The sequence below is a fragment of the Pteronotus mesoamericanus genome, unplaced genomic scaffold, assembly GCF_021234165.1.
Source record: "Pteronotus mesoamericanus isolate MK-2021 breed Mesoamerican mustached bat unplaced genomic scaffold, CSHL_Meso_final contig_265, whole genome shotgun sequence".
NCBI lineage: Eukaryota > Metazoa > Chordata > Mammalia > Chiroptera > Mormoopidae > Pteronotus > Pteronotus mesoamericanus.
The window spans coordinates 1257086-1275367 of NW_026555113.1; the positions used below are offsets into that span (position 1 = coordinate 1257086).

At 56.4% G+C, this 18282-nt stretch overlaps 1 protein-coding gene across 1 annotated transcript in view; it reads left to right on the plus strand.

Annotated features, from left to right (window-relative positions):
- The first annotated feature begins 289 nt into the window (after nucleotides 1–289).
- RBM33 (RNA binding motif protein 33) overlaps nucleotides 290–18282 on the plus strand; it is a 73357-nt gene continuing 55364 nt past the window's right edge. The window contains exons 1-3 of the mRNA XM_054574781.1: nucleotides 290–502; nucleotides 12447–12525; nucleotides 14293–14341. Coding sequence (XP_054430756.1) covers nucleotides 460–502; nucleotides 12447–12525; nucleotides 14293–14341 — 171 coding nt within the window. The 5' untranslated portion in view covers nucleotides 290–459. The remainder of the gene's footprint in view (nucleotides 503–12446; nucleotides 12526–14292; nucleotides 14342–18282) is intronic.

Here is an 18282-nt window from a genome sequence, read left to right on the forward strand (position 1 = left end):
AACGGGAGATCCGCCGACCGTAAAGCGCGGCGCCAGCTGCTGCAAAGCGCTTACGACAGACAGAGCCGGGGACCAAAGAACGGCCGCAGCCGCTCCCGCCTCCACTTTAAACGTTTGGGTGTGTGGAGTCGGGCAGGGTGGCCGCCTGCTTGTTTCCCTCCCGCACTCGGCCCCGGCCCCTCAGAGGAGGCTCGGAGGCGCGGCGTCCCCCTGAGGGGCGGGCCCGGCGGCGGCGGCCCCGCCTCCCGGCCGCCATCATCCCGACGTGCACCGCGGCGGCGGCGGCGGCGGCGGCGAGGCGGCGGCCATGTTGCGGTAGTTTGTTGTTTTCCTGCGGAGGAGCAGGTCTGAGTGGCCGCGATCCGCCGCCTCGCTCGCCGCGTCCCCCGTCGTGGCCCGCCGCCCGCTGGCCCCTAGCTGGCGCGGCGCGACGAGGCTGAAGCCGGGCGGAGCAGCAGCATGGCGGCCGCGCTGGGAGCGGGCGGAGGAGCCGGCGCCGCAGGTACGTGAGCCGCCGGGCCCCGCTGCCGCCGCGCCCCGGCCGCGTCCCCGTGCGCGACCGCGGGCCCCGCCGCTGAAGCGTCCGCCCGGACCGCAGGCCCCGTGAGCGGTGCTGGCGAGGAGCGGGCCGCGCTGCCCCGGGGAGGGCGCGGGTGGTCGCCGCGGGGTGGGGGTCGCTGACGCGTCGGGGTGGGTGTGAAGCCCAGAATGAAAAGCCCACGCTCGGGAGGGGACCCGGTGACACGGCAGCGTTGCCGAGAGGTCATCTCAGCCGGCCGTGCTTCCACGTGACCTCCGCGATCGCCTGGTGAAGACCCGTTAGCGGGTCCCGTCGGCGTCCCTCCCGCAGGTGCCGAGGATGGGGCCGCCTCCCCGGGGCTCTCGCCTCGGTGGCCGAGCGGAAGTGATTTTGATGGGACGCCCGACTCGGCCGGTCCAGAAAGTCACCTTCTGGCGAAATCACGTTGTTCTGACGAAGGCTTTTTACTTTATTTTATTTTTTAATACGTAAGATGACTTCAAAGTGACTTTGAGCGCTAGTGTCAAGTTTGACGGAGGCGGCGCGGAGGGGAGCCTCCGCGGGGAGCGGTCGTCATGGAAACGGGGGGGCCCACGCGTGTCGGGCCCCGGGCCTGCCGGGGGCCGGGTCGGCGGCCTGGATCGCCGGCCGAAGTGTCACCACCTTTGTGCAGAGACGGTGGCCGAGACGGCGCGTCGTGGACGGGCGGCCGTGTGTCACGGGGATGTCAGGTCGTGTTTCGTTTCCCTGTTCGATCTTTCGAGGTTTTCGAGGTATAACCTGGGACACAGGGTTTGCCTTCCTTAGTGGCTTCCGGGGGGGGGGGGTCAGCGCGGTGGGCTTTTCTTTTCTTTTTAAATTTTTATTTTTTTGTCATTCTCACACTTTGGCGTGGGAGCCCCTGGGTCCCCACGGGTTTCTTTGTTCTTTTTTGGGGGGGAGGGGAACACGGGGAGAGACAGTCGGTGGGCGGCCCTGCGCATGCCCAGCAGGGCCCAGCCCTGCGCCTGCCCGGAGTGGGGGTGGGGATGGGGGTGGGGGCGGGGCTCCCGTGGCCTGTGTGGCGGGGACACCCATGGGCTATGCCACGCCACGGGGCAGTCACGGCCAGGGCGGGGTGTGCGCCCTGTGTTTTGACGGTGGTTTTCACTTGCTGGCCTGCCCGGCGCAGTCACTGGGCAGCGGGGATTCGGAGAGGCCATGACCAGCGGCTCTGGGGCGCGGCCTGGCGCCCACGCGCTCCTGAGTGTTGCCCACGGAAAGAGGAGCCCGGTGGTGTCCCCGGCCCCCCCGAGCCCGGAGAGCTCGGGCTCCTTTAGGTTCTCTGACTCGTCCCGCCGCTCGAGCTTTCGTTCTGCGTCTAGTGAGTCCGCCGCCTACTTCCGTCCCTTCATCCCTCCGTCCGCTGGCTCCCTGCTCTTCTCCCGACGCCCACTCCAGTTTGCGCCGTTATTTAGTTACTGCTCTCCTGGCATCACCGCGCACCCCGGGGTCTGTCGCCCCAGAGGGCCGCAGTGCGGCCTACGGTTGGCGCACGCGTTCCGTGGCCCAGTGGGGGCGTCTGCTGAACAAGCTTTGGCCCCGAGGCGCCTCCTTGCGCCCCCTCGTTGGTCCGTTCTGGGCAGATGCCAGCGGCCCCTGGAAGCTGGGTGGCTTCTGACACTGACAGGCAGCAAGGTGGCCCTCGTGGCCTTTGTTCACTGGCAGGTCCCGGAGCTTCCGGGTCTGCAGAGGTGGGGGGGGCGGGGGGTTGGGACCCGCTCTTGCAGGTCTAGGCCTTCCGCTCTTGCTGCCCTGCTAGGCCTTCCGGTCTTTGTATCCCGCTCGGCCTTCCGCTCTCGCTGCACCGCTAGGCCTTCCGCTCTTGCTGCACATTAGGCCTTCCGGTCATGGTGCCCCGCTGGGCCTTCCGTTCTTGCTGCAACTCTAGGCCTTCCGCTCGTGCTGCAACTCTAGGCCTTCCGGTCTTGCTGCATGTCTAGGCCTTCTGCTCTTGCTGCACCTCTAGGCCTTCCGGTCTTGGTACCCCGCTGGGCCTTACGTTCTTGCTCCAAGTCTAGGCCTTCCGCTCTTGCTGCACGTCTAGGCCTTCCGGTCTTGCTGCACGTCTAGGCCTTCCGGTCTTGCTGCACCTCTAGGCCTTCCGCTCTTGCTGCACCTCTAGGCCTTCCGGTCTTGGTACCCCGCTGGGCCTTCCGCTTTTGCTGCACCTCTAGGCCTTCCGGTCATGGTGCCCCACTGGGCCTTCCGCTCTTGCTGCATGTCTAGGCCTTCCGGTCATGGTGCCCTGCTGGGCCTTCCGCTCTTGCTGCACCTCTAGGCCTTCCGGTCTTGCTGCATGTCTAGGCCTTCCGCTCTTGCTGCACCTCTAGGCCTTCCGCTCTTGCTGCACCTCTAGGCCTTCCGGTCTTGGTACCCCGCTGGGCCTTCCGTTCTTGCTGCAAGTCTAGGCCTTCCGGTCATGGTGCCCCGCTGGGCCTTCCTCTCTTGCTGCATGTCTAGGCCTTCCGCTCTTGCTGCACCTCTAGGCCTTCCGGTCATGGTACCCCGCTGGGCCTTCCGCTCTTGCTGTACCTCTAGGCCTTCCGGTCATGGTGCCCCGCTGGGCCTTCCGCTCTTGCTGCACGTCTAGGCCTTCCGGTCTTGCTGCACGTCTAGGCCTTCCGCTCTTGCTGCACCTCTAGGCCTTCCGCTCTTGCTGCACCTCTAGGCCTTCCGGTCTTGGTACCCCGCTGGGCCTTCCGCTTTTGCTGCACCTCTAGGCCTTCCGGTCATGGTGCCCCACTGGGCCTTCCGCTCTTGCTGCACGTCTAGGCCTTCCGCTCTTGCTGCACGTCTAGGCCTTCCGCTCTTGCTGCACGTCTAGGCCTTCCGCTCTTGCTGCACTCTAGCCTTCCCTCTTCTACCTTCCGCTCTTGCTGCACGTCTAGGCCTTCCGTTCTTGCTGCACCTCTAGGCCTTCCGGTCTTGGTACCCCGCTGGGCCTTCCGGTCTTGCTGCATGTCTAGGCCTTCCGCTCTTGCTGCACGTCTAGGCCTTCCGCTCTTGCTGCACCCGGCCTTCGGCGTCTGGGCCTTCCGGTCTTGCTGCACGTCTAGGCCTTCCGCTCTTGCTGCACGTCTAGGCCTTCCGCTCTTGCTGCACGTCTAGGCCTTCCGCTCTTGCTGCACGTCTAGGCCTTCTGCTCTTGCTGCGCGTCCAGGCCTTCTGCCCTTGCTGCACTACTGGGCCTTCCGTCTGGGCCTTATGGGTCTGTCACTTCCGTGGAAAAGGCGGCCCCCTACACCTGCCGCCAGGCCTTAGCACACAGTTCCCAGCGGACGGATGCCACGCCAAGCGGAAAGACTGCGTTAGGCGTTACGTGTGTTACAGCTTTGACAGGCATTGTCCTGTTGTCCTCAAAAGGACTGGTAGCACTCGAGCTTCTTCATCGGTGATGTGTGAGGGTGCGCCACTTACCAAACACTTCCTAACGTGTTTAAAATGTTTGTAAAAAACGTCTTATTTATTTTTAGAGTGAGGGGGAGGGAGGGAGAAAGAAGCAGAGAAACAACAATCAGTTGCCCCTCGTGCCCCCAACCGGGGACCTGGCCGGCAACCCGGATCTTTGCCCTGACCAGAAACTGGCCCAGCCCACTGAGCCTGCCCATCAGGGTGGGTGGGATCTTAAATATTTTTGATGATCTTGAGACAGAGAGAGACTCATTGTTGTAATATGCTGTTTTCCCGGTTTCTAGTGAAATTAAATATCTTTTCATACAATGTATTTCTTTTTCTGCCTGCTTATATTATTTTTCTTTTATTGAGTGGCTGATCGCTTTTTCATTTTAAATAATTCTTTAAATATTTTTAATATTTTTTTTTTGGAATGGTGTTGCCATGCCAAGAGTTCCTCTATGCTTTCATATTTTATGCTCCTTTGTATTTATTTTTAAGCTATTTTTAGTTTTTATTCTATATGGGATTTTACTTTGGGTAATGGTGCGAATTTGGCGCTTCTCACAGTTCTAGTATGATTTCCTGAATTCTCCATCTTCTCCATCTTTACAATAAGTTCCCATTTTAAAAAATTATAGCTTCATTGTGTATATGTTGAATAAGCAGCATTTTTTAAATGAAGTTTTTTGATTAGGCTTGTGCATTTAAAAAAAATGAACTTCAGAATCATTATTCATGTTCCATAAAGAATTCTACTGAAACTTGTATTGGGATCACATTGGGTTTATTAACATAATTTGGGAATGATTGGCATTTTTACCATATGGGTTCTTCCGCCCAGCAGTAGGAATGTGTCAGGGTTTCCCTTTTTTGTCTGGCCCCTCGGTCACCTGCCAACTGTTTCCTGATGCCCGCTCTGTGCTGGGCGCTGACCTGAGAGGTCAGGTGCCTGCGGAGCGGGGCAGGCGGGGGTGGGGGGTCCCTGCCCCAGTGGGACTTGCGTTAGTGCGGTTTCCTTTTTATGGGCCTCTCAGTTTTTTGTTCTTTTCAGTCTTAGGTGGTACACATTTGTTTTCATTGTCAAACAGGGTATAGTTTTGTTTATTCTCAAATTTGTTACTGATGTATAGAAAAGTTTGGGGTTTTTTTTTGTTTGTTTGTTTTGGGTGATTGAGTTATGTGTAGCTAGCATACTGAGATCTTGTTCTAATAGCTGGGTGCTTTAGATTTTCTAGTTAGACAGTCCCGTCTGCAGCCTCTTCTCTGACGTTTATATTTCATTTCTTCTCTTGCGCATCTTGTCCTAGAAGCAGTCATGGTCCAGTCCTCCCGTGTAAGGTTGAATAGCAGGGATGGCGGCAGGTGTCTTCGGTCACCTTCTCCTGAGTTTAATGAGTCTCCTTTAAATCTTTTGCTGTTGAGTGTAGTGTTTCTGTGGGTTTTTGATACTTCTGGTTCGCTAAGGAAGTTTTTATTTTTACCCTCGCCTAAGGACATTTTTTTCCCCGTTACTTTTAGAGAGAGAGAGGGAGGGGGGAGAGAAACATCGGTGGGAGAGAGAAGCATTGATTGGCTGCCCCCGTACTCGCGCAGACTGGGGATCAGGACCTTGCAGTTACAGGACTGTGTCCCAGCTCACGAGCCCACAGCAGCCAGGGCGAAGAAAGTTCGCTTTTTGAATTGGGCCTTCAACTTGAGCGGATGCTTGTTTTGCATGTGTTGAGGTGGCTTACGAGGCCCCTTCTCTCACCCTCAGCGTAGTGCAGTATATTGATAGATCTCCAATGTGAACCAACTCTGCACTCTTAGATTCAAAACCTTGCTCTGCGTTTTTACTCTTTTTACTGATCTCATGATAGGGTTCACCCGTGCCCGAAAGAGGCTGTTTTGTCTTGCTTTGTACCCGTGTGCACACGTGTGCTGTTCCGTTCTTCAGAAGGCAGGGCGGCTCCCCGGGCCAGCACCCCACCTTCCAGGTCTGCTCTGGGGAGGCCTGGTGGCGGTTTCTCCCCTGCGCCCCGAGCTCCGGCTGCCAACCGCACAGGTCGCTGTGTCTCTGCTGTGCTGTGTGTTCGGCGGACGAGCTAGTCCTGAAAGACTTCAGTTCTGGAAATTTTCTTCTTGTCTTTCTGCCTTTCATCTTCTCTGCTCTCACCTTTTGAAACTCTTATCATTGGATTTTGATGCCTCATTTATATAAAAAAGATGAATGCAACAGTCCCTTGAGGTTGTTTTGGAAGGGTAGATACTTTGGCAGTTTGTGAAGTCAGACAAAAGAACAGGGCGGCAAAGACTGGAGAAGGGCAGAAGTCGGGGTTCTGGCCTGCAGAGCCCCCGCGGCTCCCAGAGTGCCGCCCCCCTTGCGGGCCTTCCCTCTCGAAGGTGGGGCTTTCTTCCTCTCTGGCCGGGCGCGCTCTTCACCATCTGCCGCTGGAGCTGTGGTAAGTGTGGGCCCGTTGCTCTAGACCTTGTGATGTTTTCCTTTTCTTTGAGAGAAAATGGGACTTCGTACTTACATAGTTTCTGTTTTTAAAATGTTGGCAACTAAGTTGATTAAAAAAAAGAACCTCCCTGAAAGAGGGCATGTGTCTTATAGGCCCCAGGCCGCAGCCTGCACATCAGAGCGATTCCACCCGCATGGGTTAGCAGGCGCCTGGTATACGCGGTGCGCCTCCCTGCACTCGAGGGGGTCCTGGCCTCCCGGTAACCTTTCGGCGTTGAAGATCAGAGTCTGTTATTACGGAGGTTGTCTCCTTAAGTAAGTTCAGGAGCACTGTGCTTGGTGGGCCTGAGTCGACATCCGGATTTGCTGTTAATTGACTTCGGTTTGCACCTTTGTAAAAGGAGGACTTGGGATGGGTTACGTGAGAAAAGTGAACATAAACGTGCCAGCTTGTTAAGGGAAAATGGAGCCTGTGTCGAGTGCTTCAGTGGTGCTGGCGTTGTTTGGGTTTTATCCGACAGCCTGCCTCCCCCCCACCCTGCCGCAGCCTCCCACCCTGAGGCGGCAGGCAAGGCGCCCCTGGAAGTGCGGGGCAACCTGCTCCGCGTGGCAGCCCTGCGACCCGTCTGTGGGAGGGAAGAGATTGGGGGAAGGACTGGTCCGGTCTTTGACGGTTCCTAAACTTTGTCAGTTTAGCAGCTGACCTTCGGTCTTTTAGAGGGATTCATTTTTTAAAAGGGGGGGTCCAGATTGTTGTGAAAAGAAACGGGTGTCGTTTCCTCTAGACTCAGTCATGATGGGAACGCCCCGCAGGCTGAGCTCTGCCACCCGTCCACATGCAGGCGGCCCAGGTGCCAGCTCAGGGTCAACCCTGGCGGCTTCCCGTCGGAGGCGGCGGGCCTGCTGCCTGCAAACGGCGGCCACGCAGCAGCCCTGTGCAGACAGGCGCGGGCTCTGCAGGGCCGGGGGGGGGGTGTCTTTCCAGGGGCCTGTGCGGGAGTTTGAAACGGTGCTCAGAGACTATTGTTTAAGCAGCACGATGTGGGTGAAATTTCCTGGAAATTTTGCTTGGCTGCTCAGAATTTAATGCTGTCCTGTAGGGCCCATGTGCTCACTCTCAAAGTTCATGAATGTTACCCTGACGGAGAGTCTGGATTTCCTTACCAGCGGGGTATGGGTTTGTGACTCTGGTAGTGGTTCAGGATACATGAGCACCATGTGACGCAGAGGTGGCTGCGAGCCTTTGGGCCGCAGCAGCGATTTTCAGCGGGTGTGTGGAGAGCGTTCAAAACACACATCTGGCTCCTTAGTTAAATGCACTGGCTTCTTTTCCTTGGATTGTCAAATTAAAATCGACAACAGCCAACACAGTAGCTGTCCAGAGTGAATGCCCTGTCTTGAACTATGAATGTATGTGTATACACAGAGGTCATATAATAGGGTTGCATCTTATTGGTCACGATGCGTAATCAGGCTGTGTCTTGGTACCAGAAGTCCTCATATACAAATATAGGCACCTGCTTTTTTATAAAGTCACTTTGGAGCAGAAAGGGTTGGTTGCTATTATTACTATTATTATTATTACCATTATTATTTTGGTAAATCAAGAATAAACCTTTTTGTCAGATTGGCAAAAAGCATTTTCTTTCGTGCACCGCAGAATTTTAGTAACTGGTCTCTGTGTGCCATGAGGTGGAGAAGGTGGGAAACCGCGGGACTAAGTACAGGTGGGGAAACTTCGGAAAGACCTGAAGCGGGCTCCGTGCGTCCCGCGGCTCCTGTGTCGTTGGAAAGCAGCTGTAAGCAGCGTGTGGTGGCCGTGGCGCACCATGTTCTGGCACACACTAATGCACGTCAGCGGGCGGCAGCCAAACTTGGACAGCACCTTGTGGTCCAGGACTCACTTGCTGACCCTTGGACTAGGCGATTGCCAGAGCCACGTTCCAAGTTAATATTCTGTAAAGATTCCAATGCAAGTTCCAGGTTCCTGGGGAAGGTGAGGCAATCGTGTAAACCTAAGTAAAAGAGTTGGGTTCATTCTAGATCCTGAGTGGACTCCTTGCTGAGCATGTCTAGTACAAGGTTCACGGGGGCCCACAGCCAAGGGCCCTGGCCGTGCTGCCTGTGGTGGCCGGCCTCTCTGGGTGGAGCCCTGGGCTCACGTGGGGTTTGTTCTCGCACTTCTGCTCCCCGTGGTGGGATGAGAAAGGGCGTGGGAGGGACAGAGGCTGGCCCCATCCTCGTGGTTTTGGGGGTTGGGTGGCGGCTCTCTCCAGGGCTGTTTCACCAGCTGCACCCGGGCGGCAGGCGGCGGGGGCTTACGTTCTTGTTCTGCCTCGTTAGGTGTCGCCATGCCTTGCTTGGAGCACCCGCCTCTGTCCAAGCACGGGGTGGCCCCTGTTGCCGCGGCCGGCGCCGCCGGGAATCCTGTTTGTTTTCCTCTGCCCGCCTGGTGCTTGAGTGATGCCTCCCTGAGTTTCTTGCGCAGCTTTTCCCTGTTTACTAGGTGTCGTCTTCAGAAAAGAGGCCTCCGCTTACCTCTAACACCACCGCCTCCGTGGGTTTTCCCCGAGCACGGGCCCAGCCCTCCGCCTCTTGAGGCCCAGGCTCCCAGGAGCTAACCTCTGGGACCACCTTCCCCGCCGTGCGCCCGCCTGCCGGGGTCAAGCAGCGCCCACACGGAGAAGCACGCGCCGTGCTCTTTCGGGAGCAGCCCCTCCCACGGCTCCCGCGTCCAGTGCTCCTGGCCAGACTGGCGCGCAGGGGGGCGACTGCTGTGCGAGGCAGCCACGGCCTGGCCACGCGCCCTCCTCGCTCTCCCTCTCTGCACCCCCTGCTCTGGTGTTCCCACCAGCGACCTTAAATTAGGGCGTGCCCGTGTGCTCTGGGGACACAGTGTGTCCCTGTCAGAGCTCCTGGGTCCTGAGCGTCAAAACCTGCCCTAGGGAGAGATTTTTGTGTCCTGGTACACCCGTGTGCCGAGTGTGCGAGGCGCTGGAGCAGTAATTGTTGGATAACTGAAAGGCGCAGGTTTCGTGACCTCAGCCGATGCTAGGCGTCGTTTCTGTTGCTTAATTTGCACTTCCTTGTTTTGGAATAATTTTATAGCCAGTGCTTTTGGACATGTTATGTGTGTTGGCGGGAGGGAGGACTCTCTCTTTGGAGAAGTATTTATTTTAATCATTTTTGCAAGATCCTGGCTTCTAATTTTGACTTCTGTGGAATGGAACTCACTTCAGGCACTATAATGTGGCAGGACGGTGGGGAAGCTTTCTCTGGAGTTTCTGCTCTGAGGGGCAGGGGTTGGCCGGGGCTGCTGGGGTCCCTGGCCCTAGCTGTCTGCAAGAATGCCTGGGAGGCTTTCACAAACAAGCAAGCAAACGGAAAAAGAGAGCCTGCCTGCTGATCAGGAGGGGTGGGGCCAAGCGGGGCGCAGTTTCGGGCGACCTGTGTCTGGGCGCCGTCAGCCAGCGCGGCATGGGGGCGTCCTGGCCGCAGCAGGAGCGGGGGCTGCGGTCTGCTAGTGAGGCCTCTCGGGGGCGGTTGGGACTCAGTGTGACCTTCGTCGCTGGGCACTGGTGTGGCAGAGGCCGTGAGCAGAGCTTTTTGTTTGGGGTGTTACTGCGGATTGGGAGTGAGCCCTGCCTCAGGGGGCTACGGGGCGGGGCGGGGGGGCAGCCGCACGGAGGCCCTGTGCCCGGCTGGCCTGGCCGCGGCACCCCCGGCAGGAGGCGGGGGGGGAGGGGGAGGGGGACAGGACGGGGCCTTCGGCTCCCTGGCCCTTCTTGCGGGTTGCGCTTGGGCTGCTTGTCAGAACAGCCCAGAAGCACATTTTGTTGGACCTGCAGATACTAAAAAAAAAAAAAAAAAAGCTGAAATTAGTAGCTTACATGTAACAGGGGAAAAAAGTTACAGTCATAGATTTCCGTCCAGTACTGGTTTTGCTGCGTCCTGTGTCTGAAAGTATTTTCTCATTTTCCTAGTTACTTCTTCTTTGACCTGTTGGTTGATGAAGCGTGTGCTGTTTAATTTGTACGTGAATATTCCAGTTTTTCTTTCATTATTGATTTCTAGTTTTATTTTGCTCAGACACTATGCTTTGTACAGTTTTGACCTTTTGAAGTTTATTAAGAGTTGTGTTACGGCCCAGCGTGCGTACTGCATCGTGGCCCGTGTGCCCTCTTTGGGGACTAGACGGTCCCTGTTGCTCTCCTTTCAGCCCATGGGTCCCCTGCCTGCTCACATGTGGCGGCCAGCCCCGCTGGTGAGGTATCCGTGGCAGCTCCCTTTCTACTCCAGAATCTCCTGTGGTTCTTTCTAATAACTTGTCGAGATTGTCTACTCGAGGCAACGTTGTCATCATGCTTTCCTCTCGCTCTTTAATGACCATTTCTTTAGAGTTTGTCCTGTTTTGTTTTCATCTGTCTAGTTCCCCCGAATTGAGTCATTTCTTGAGTGACTGAGTTTCATGCGATGTGTGCCTCTAGGGTCGGTTGCAGAGGCCTTGAACCGGCATCCCGGGACCGGCCGCTGGGCCAGCCTCGCCGGCGGCGGGCGGGCGCAGCACGGGCACCCGGTGTCTTCCGTCCCTGGGGCTTCCCGGAGCAGCCTAGCCGTGCGGCAGCGTGGCAGGGGGCTGGCCTCCTGCCTCCTCAGAGCCTCGCTGCTTCGTCCCAGCCCCAGGCTGGGACGCCCTGGGCTCGGTCGTGCCTGTGGGACCCGCTGCCCCGGGGGCCTCTCCGGGGCCGGGCGGGGGGGGGGGGGCGTCCGCGCCGCTTCTCAGGCCTCCGTGCCGCGTGTGCGTGCCTGCGGTGGGAAGCCGTAATGCCGGCTCTCTGATTGCTGGATAATACAAGTAAATTTAAAAACGAGATGAAATGCGCTGTGTGCACAAAATACATACTTAGTATGGAGAAGATGTGAAGTATCTTATTTGTGCTTTTTGTACTGATTACATAGTATTTTTTTGGGGTATTCTGGGTTATACATGTTTTAAATAATATGTTTTAAAATTTTATTTGATAAAGTTTTTTTACTTTTTAAATGTGGGTACTAGACAGTTCTTTTTATTCCCGCCTGAGGATATGTTTATTGATTTTTGTGGGGGGGGGGGACGTCATTGTGAGAGAGACACGTCAGTCAGTTGCCTCCCTGTACACGCCCTGACTGGGGATCGAACCTTCTACCTTTCGGTGCATGGGACGATGCTCCCGCCAGCTCGCCCACCCAGCCAGGGCTCTACTAAAGAGTTTAGAGGTACAGTTGACCCTGGAACAACTTGGGTTTGGGTCACAGGTCCACCTGTACACAGATATTTTTCAATAAATACATAGCTGGCAGTCCGTCTCCTGCGGTTTTGCACCTGCAGATTGGACCAACCATGGGTGGGAAACAGCGTTCTCAATTTGTGGTGGGGAAGCAGCCGTTGCAGAGGGCAGGCGGCGTGCACGGTGCTAGGCGGCTTCACGTAAGGGGCGTGGGCTTCCCTGGGTTTTGGTGTCTGCAGGGTTTCTGGAGCCGGTCTCCTGTGGACACAGAGGGGTAGCTGTTATGTTTTGACAGAGGCCACAGCTGCGCGTGGATTTTCACCTGCGCTGGGCGGGGGAGTTCGGCGCCCTGCCCCCTCCGGGCTTGGTGAACGGTGCGTGCGGCCTGTGCTGGGCTCCATTGCCGAGCCCCTCCCTACACTGTTCCAGCTACTCCCTCAGTGAGCATCCCTGTGGGTCGTTTGAGAAAAGGTGAAGATCACAAAAAGTGTTACAACTGGTAGCCAAATTAGCAATTTTTCCTTTTGTGTAGTTGTACTAAAAATATAACTGTGTTCTTTTAATGGTCTTTTATGCCTAGTCATGTTCAATAAATAGATTCTTTCAGTAGCTTTGTACTGTAAAGCTTTTTAAGTATCAAAAATGGCATAAGTATTTCAGAAGAGTTCTACAGGGACAGTATTGCACCAGAAATCCTCAAAAGAAAGGGGTCTTCAGGATCTGAGGGTGTGGAGGTGGGCTCTAATTGGGAGACTGACTTTTGTGGCCTCTCTCACAGATGACGACTTCGACCAGTTCGATAAGCCCGGTGCGGAGCGGTCCTGGAGGAGGCGGGCTGCGGACGAGGACTGGGACAGGTACGGTACGGCCCCTGCGCATGTCGCGTCCACGCCGAGGCACCTCCTGCTGCCGCGTGGCCATGCAGAGGCCTCCTCTGGAAACAGGGCGGAGGCCTCCGAGGCCCTGCCGGACGGGTTGTGGGGCGGGCGAGGGCGGGCGCTGCGGGCAGAGGCTCTCTGGGGGCCCGGCCGCAGGTCTGTCCTGTCTGCAGGGGCCAGCAGACGTGGGCCGCCTGGCCTCCCCGTGTCTCTGCGCCGATGGTCTTGGTGCGGCGGCCGCTCAGAGCCACTCCCGGAGCGCTTCTGCGCCGGGGGCCCCTGCCGTCCTCGTCCTGCCTGGCGTTTGGCGGACTTGCACATTTTTGCCATTTCAATGTGTATACCATGCTATCTTGCTGTAGTTTGTTTGCGTTTCCCTGATTCCCAGTGAAGCTGAAAACATAGTGCATACGTGTTCCGAAGTGCGTGTGTGCACGCACACGCAGGAAGTACAAGGAAAGTCTCCGGTGATGACATGTCCGCTCGATGCGGCGGTTAGTTTTGGCGAGGGGCTCGGGTGGGGGACGCGGGAAAGGTCTGTGGGACAGCGTCTGGGAGGCGGAGTTCGCAGGTGGTGATGCTCCTGTCTGCACCTTCCATTTTAAATGCCGCGTTGAAAACGTGAACGTGGCTGTGGATCGCGGTCAGAAAGTTGGCTGTAAAGGCGACCCGCTCTGACTGTGGAACAACAAGGGCGCCGCTGTAAAACAAGGCCCGGTTCCTGTTGGAAAACGGGGGTGTCGCAGAGGCCTCACGGGGTCCCCTGCGCTGGAAATGACTTCTCCCAGCCTCCATAAAGTCACTGCTCGCCCGCGGCTCTCACCTGCCCTTAAACACCACTCGGACCTTCGACAGGGGTGCCACGGGGGGGGGGGTCTCACCCGGGGTGGGGGCGGGTGTGCTCGAAGGCTCCGAGGGGAGCGGAACTTAGACACAGCGTGCATTTTAGCGGCGCGCTTAGCCATCCGGGTTGTCCCTTCCGTCCGTGACCTTTTCGTAGCTACGTGCTTTTTTGGGGGGCTTCTCTCTTTTCACTGATTTTTAGGGATTCTTTCTACTTTGGGAAATTTGTGTTGTGCTCATAGAGATCTCCCAGTCTGGGGGGTGTGTTCCCGTGAACAGCAAACAGGCCCTACATAGATTTTGTAAGTAATACAGTGAAATGTCCAGCCTTTTCCTGTGTGGTTTGTGTATTCTTTCCTATTAAAATACGAAAGCAAGCATCTGCTGGAAGAGCACAGCATCTCCCACCCGCCCTCCCTGGCCTTCCCGAGCCTCTGTCTGGTGAATGAGCCGCCCCTCATGCTGAGCACACGCGTGTGCACAGTGTGGCAGGCGGCTGACAGGGCTCCGTGCCACACAGAGACCGCGCTCTCGGTTACCGAGACTTACGTGCATGTCCTTGTCAGCTTTATTTTTTCATATTTCAATCTCTTCACTTTTTGCATTTTGATGAGTATCAAATGCTCTCAGTAGTCTTTGTTTTTAATTTTCGTTTTAATGAAAAACTAAGCTTAGAGGTCTACTGAGAGCCACCTCCTATAGCAAAACCTCTTGTTTTTAAAGGACCAGTGCTCCCTATATACTTGAAAGTAAGTTTTCATTATTAATAAAGAAAAGGGAAAGTATAGCAAACATAACGTGGAAGTTCCCCAGGCCCTAAAGTCCTGGGCAGATTTCCCAACTACCCCCAGACTTCCCAGTGTCATCAGTTGATACGTTGTGTGTGTGTCTCTCTCTCCCCAGTGAACTCGAAGACGACTTACTGGGAGAAGATTTGCTCTCGGGCAAAAAGGTAAGAAACACAGGTCTTCTTGCAACTAGTAAACGGGAGCCATTTAATCACACTTAAAATACAGGAACACTCACACATCTTCTTTACGGGCTGCGTTACTGGAAAGTTGGGCATAGATTAAAATTTTGTGAATTAAATTATTTTGAATTATTTTTTAAGCACACCCAGAGCCGTTTGATCTGTTAATAAATTCCTCAATCACTTACACCTCACGCAGCAAACCCTGTCATAACCCCCGCCACCCAAGGCGCCGCAGCAGGTGCCGAGTCTGTGCAGGGGACAGCTGCGCCACTGCCGCGCGCCCGAGGGGCTTGCCTCTGGCGCTCGGACCTGGAGTCCCCTCTCGGGCGCATCCAGGGGCGGCCTGGCGGGGAACGTGCCCCGACACGCGGACGTTCAGGTGGTCGTGGCTCAAAGTCTGAACCTAGTGTGAGTTTCTCTTTTGGATCGACCAGAACCTTTGAAGCTGTTACCTTGAATGCGTATCTGTTTGTGTAGTGTGTGTGCATCGCTCTGCCAAAATACTTTCAACATTATGAAACAGACATTAAAAATAGAAATAAGAAAACAAGGTTTAAGTGAGTTAATAATTTTTTATTTGCATTAATTTTATTTACATTAATATTTCATTAACAGTTTGAACGCACTTGCAATTCTTGTTACATATTGATAGTTTTTGTTTAACTTTTAGAAAATTAATTAATTTTAGAGAGAGGGAGAGAAGCATCAGTTGGCTGCCTCTCACAGCGTAGCCCCAACTGGGACCTGGCCCACAACTTAAGCATGTGCCCTGACGGGGAATCGAACTGGGGACCCCTTGGGTCATAGGCTGGCGCTCAACCCACTGAGCCGCACCAGCCGGGGCAAGATAGTTCTTGCTTTAATTGAAGTATAACCGACATGATATTCTTTATGCTGAGTGTTTTAAAGTTTTAAGACTGAGATGGCTTTTTACTCTCAAGGTTTATAGTCAGGCTTTCACTTTTAGATGATTGGGCCACATCATTTATCCAGTTGGATTAGGCTTCCCTTTTGCCCTCATTTAGTTGATGAGCTCGCGCTGGGAGAAGCGCAGTTGTGCCACCTGCGATGTGCCATGCCTCCTGACAAGCGTTGTCTCCGACGGGTGGATTTGCTGTGGGACTCTCCTGAAGTCGCGCTCCTCCCTGTGTCCTGCTTCTGTGCTGCTCCACCGGCCTGCAGGTGGCCTCGGGCAGGCTTGCTCTGACCCTTCCTCCCTTAAGTGGCTCTATCGCCGTCTGTAGCTCTAAATGAGAATCTCTTCTGCTCCCTGTGGTCCACGTGATCTCACATAAGCGAGGGGAGCAGCAGGACTGGAGGTGAGAAGCCAGGAGGGAGCCCCTCGGCCTCTGGCCTCTGGGTGCCACCCGTGTGTCTGCCGCGGGCACCGCGACCGCCCCGCCTGAGGCGCGGTCCCAGAGGCGATCTGTGTGCAGAACCCTGAGGCACTCTCGCTGTTCTTGGGAGCCCCTGAGGCGGACCCAGTTCTCCTTTGCAGCCGTGTAGGGTGCTTCAGTGAGCATCTTACTAAACGCGGCAGCGTTCACGTCGGTAAAACGCCGCACCCGAAGTCGGCTCCCTGCGCCGGGCTGCCTGGTGTGTCACCGGTGCCGCGGCTCTTGGGGCGGCCCGCTGGCCCCACAGCTAGCTCCCTGGGGGGGTGCGTCCTGTCTCCTGCGAGTGCCCGGCAGGGCTCTGGCCTGCCGGTGAGGGTGGCAAAGCGCTGTTGGGTTTGGGCAGGAATGTGACTGTTCTGGGGACGTGGTCTTCCTTTCTGCAGAGCCAGGCTGGCGGGTCTTCGTAGGCCAGGCACATTGCAGGTGGGGCGGCGGGGTGTGCGCCCGTGCTCTCTGACGGCCTCGTCCGCCCTGGGCATCGCGGAAGCGTGTTTAGTTTGTAATCGGTATTCCTTTCTTTCCTCCTTTTTCTAATGTGAAATGAGTACTTCATACCTTGTGAGAATCAGAGTTCAATAGTATAAAAAAATAAATGATGGAAAAAATAGGTATAAACCTTCATGACTGACATTTTGCCGTATTTCCTTTCATTCTATGTTTCATTGGTTTTAGAGAGAGAGCGGGGGCGGGGGTAACCTCTGTGAGTTGCGTCCCTACGCTGGGGGGGGCGTGGCTTGAACCCACAGCCTTTCGGTGCACAGGGTGATGCTCCAACTGAGCCAGTCAGCCAGGGCTTCTTTTGTTCTTTTCCCTGCGCTTTAAAATGTACTTTACGTATAAAACATGGTTTCTTTTATATCTGTCATTGCATCATTGGCGTTCCCTATTGTCACTAGATGTTATGTTAAGGCCCTTTACAATGGCTACATGCTGTTCCCTTGTTTGTGGGTACCACAGCATGCCTAGGCGTTCCTGTGTGCATTGGGGTTGTTTCCAGCTAATTGCTTATGACTTTTGGGTGGGGGAAACCTCTTTAATGGAAAATTTAAAGCCTATACAAAAGTAGAGGGACGGTGCAACGGGACCCTCAGCGTTTGCCGCCTGCCTCAGCAGCGCTCGGGGGACGGCCTCACCTTCACGCTCGCGCTCGCACGCCCTGGATTGTTTCAGAGCGAACCTCAGGCGTTACAGCGATGCCCAAGTGTGTGTGCTGCGGAAGCAAGCGCAGCACTGCTGCCTAACCGTGCACACCTTGCTGCGGTTTGAGATGCGATTCTCAGGTGCTTCCCCTAAAGGGGCGTCTGCCCTGAGGCTGTGAGCAGTTTGAGCTGTCGCTCCAGGTGGCCACGCTGGTTTCCAGAAATGTCGCACCTGTCCCCAGCACTGGCGTGGGGGTGCCTTTCACCTTTCATTCCCCAGCCTCGGTGTCACTTAAAAAACGATTGTCACCGCGGTAGATGAGAAATGGCGTCTGGTCGGCTCCCTTTCTGCTCGTGTGATTGCTAGTGAGACGGACGGTCGGGCCAGGCGTTTGTCGCGGGTTTCCTGCAGGCCTGGGAGCGGAGCCCGGGCGGTGGGCACGCTGGCTGCTCGCCGGCCTCTGCTCCCACGAAATGTGCCGAGGTGTGACCCGGCCTGGAGAGGCCTCGAGGCCGCTGGGGGCCGGGGGCTGGTGGCTCGTGGCGGCCCCTTGCACTCCCTGTGGCAAGTGTAGCAAAATACGTCAGCCTGTCAGACGCAGCTTGAGGGCAGGCCCTCCTGCGTTGGGGGGACACGTCAGGTTTTGAATGCAGGATGAAGACAGAAGGGCGCGGAGGGAGGCTGCAGCGGAGGGCGGCTGCAGCGGCCAGCGGGACCCAGTGCGCGGCTGAACAGGAGCGGGCTGCACCTGCGGGGCTGCGCCTCCTCCTCCTGGGGCTTCCGCTGCCCGTCGCCTGCGGCAGCCGGCGCGGGCCGGCGCTCCGCTGGGCTGGGGTGTGGCTCCTGGGCGTGTGCCCTGCTGCCCCGTAGCGGTCCCCGCGTTCCTGGGAGTCCTGGAGAGAACCTCTTTCTCTCGTGCGTTTCCCGGGGTGGGGGGTGGGCACACCTGGCTGCCTGGCATGGCGGGGAGGAGGGTTTCACGGGGGCGCGTGACCACGGTCCCTTGTCTGCTGGGCTCTGCTGCCCTGCCTCCGTTGGAGTGCCCCGAGCAGAGCCCCGCCGGCCTCACCATCCCCCCAGTTCTCTGGGAGGCGGATGGACATCCACGTCGGCCTCAAGGACGTGGTCTCGGCCTCCGCGCCAGCTCTGCCGGCGCAGCGGGCGCTTGGCCCCTGCCCCTGGGTCTGTCCCTTGCCAGGGTCAGGAGCGGCACAGACAGGGATCTGCAGACCTCGGGAGTGACATGTAGTGCCATTGGGGTCTGCTGCCGCTCAGGGGCCTGTTTTTTTGGGGTGAATGAGTCGTTGGTTCAAAGATTTTTGACAAGTAGCTTAAACGTTCAACTAAAAAACTCAAGGAAGCAGCCTGTTACTGGATGAAATT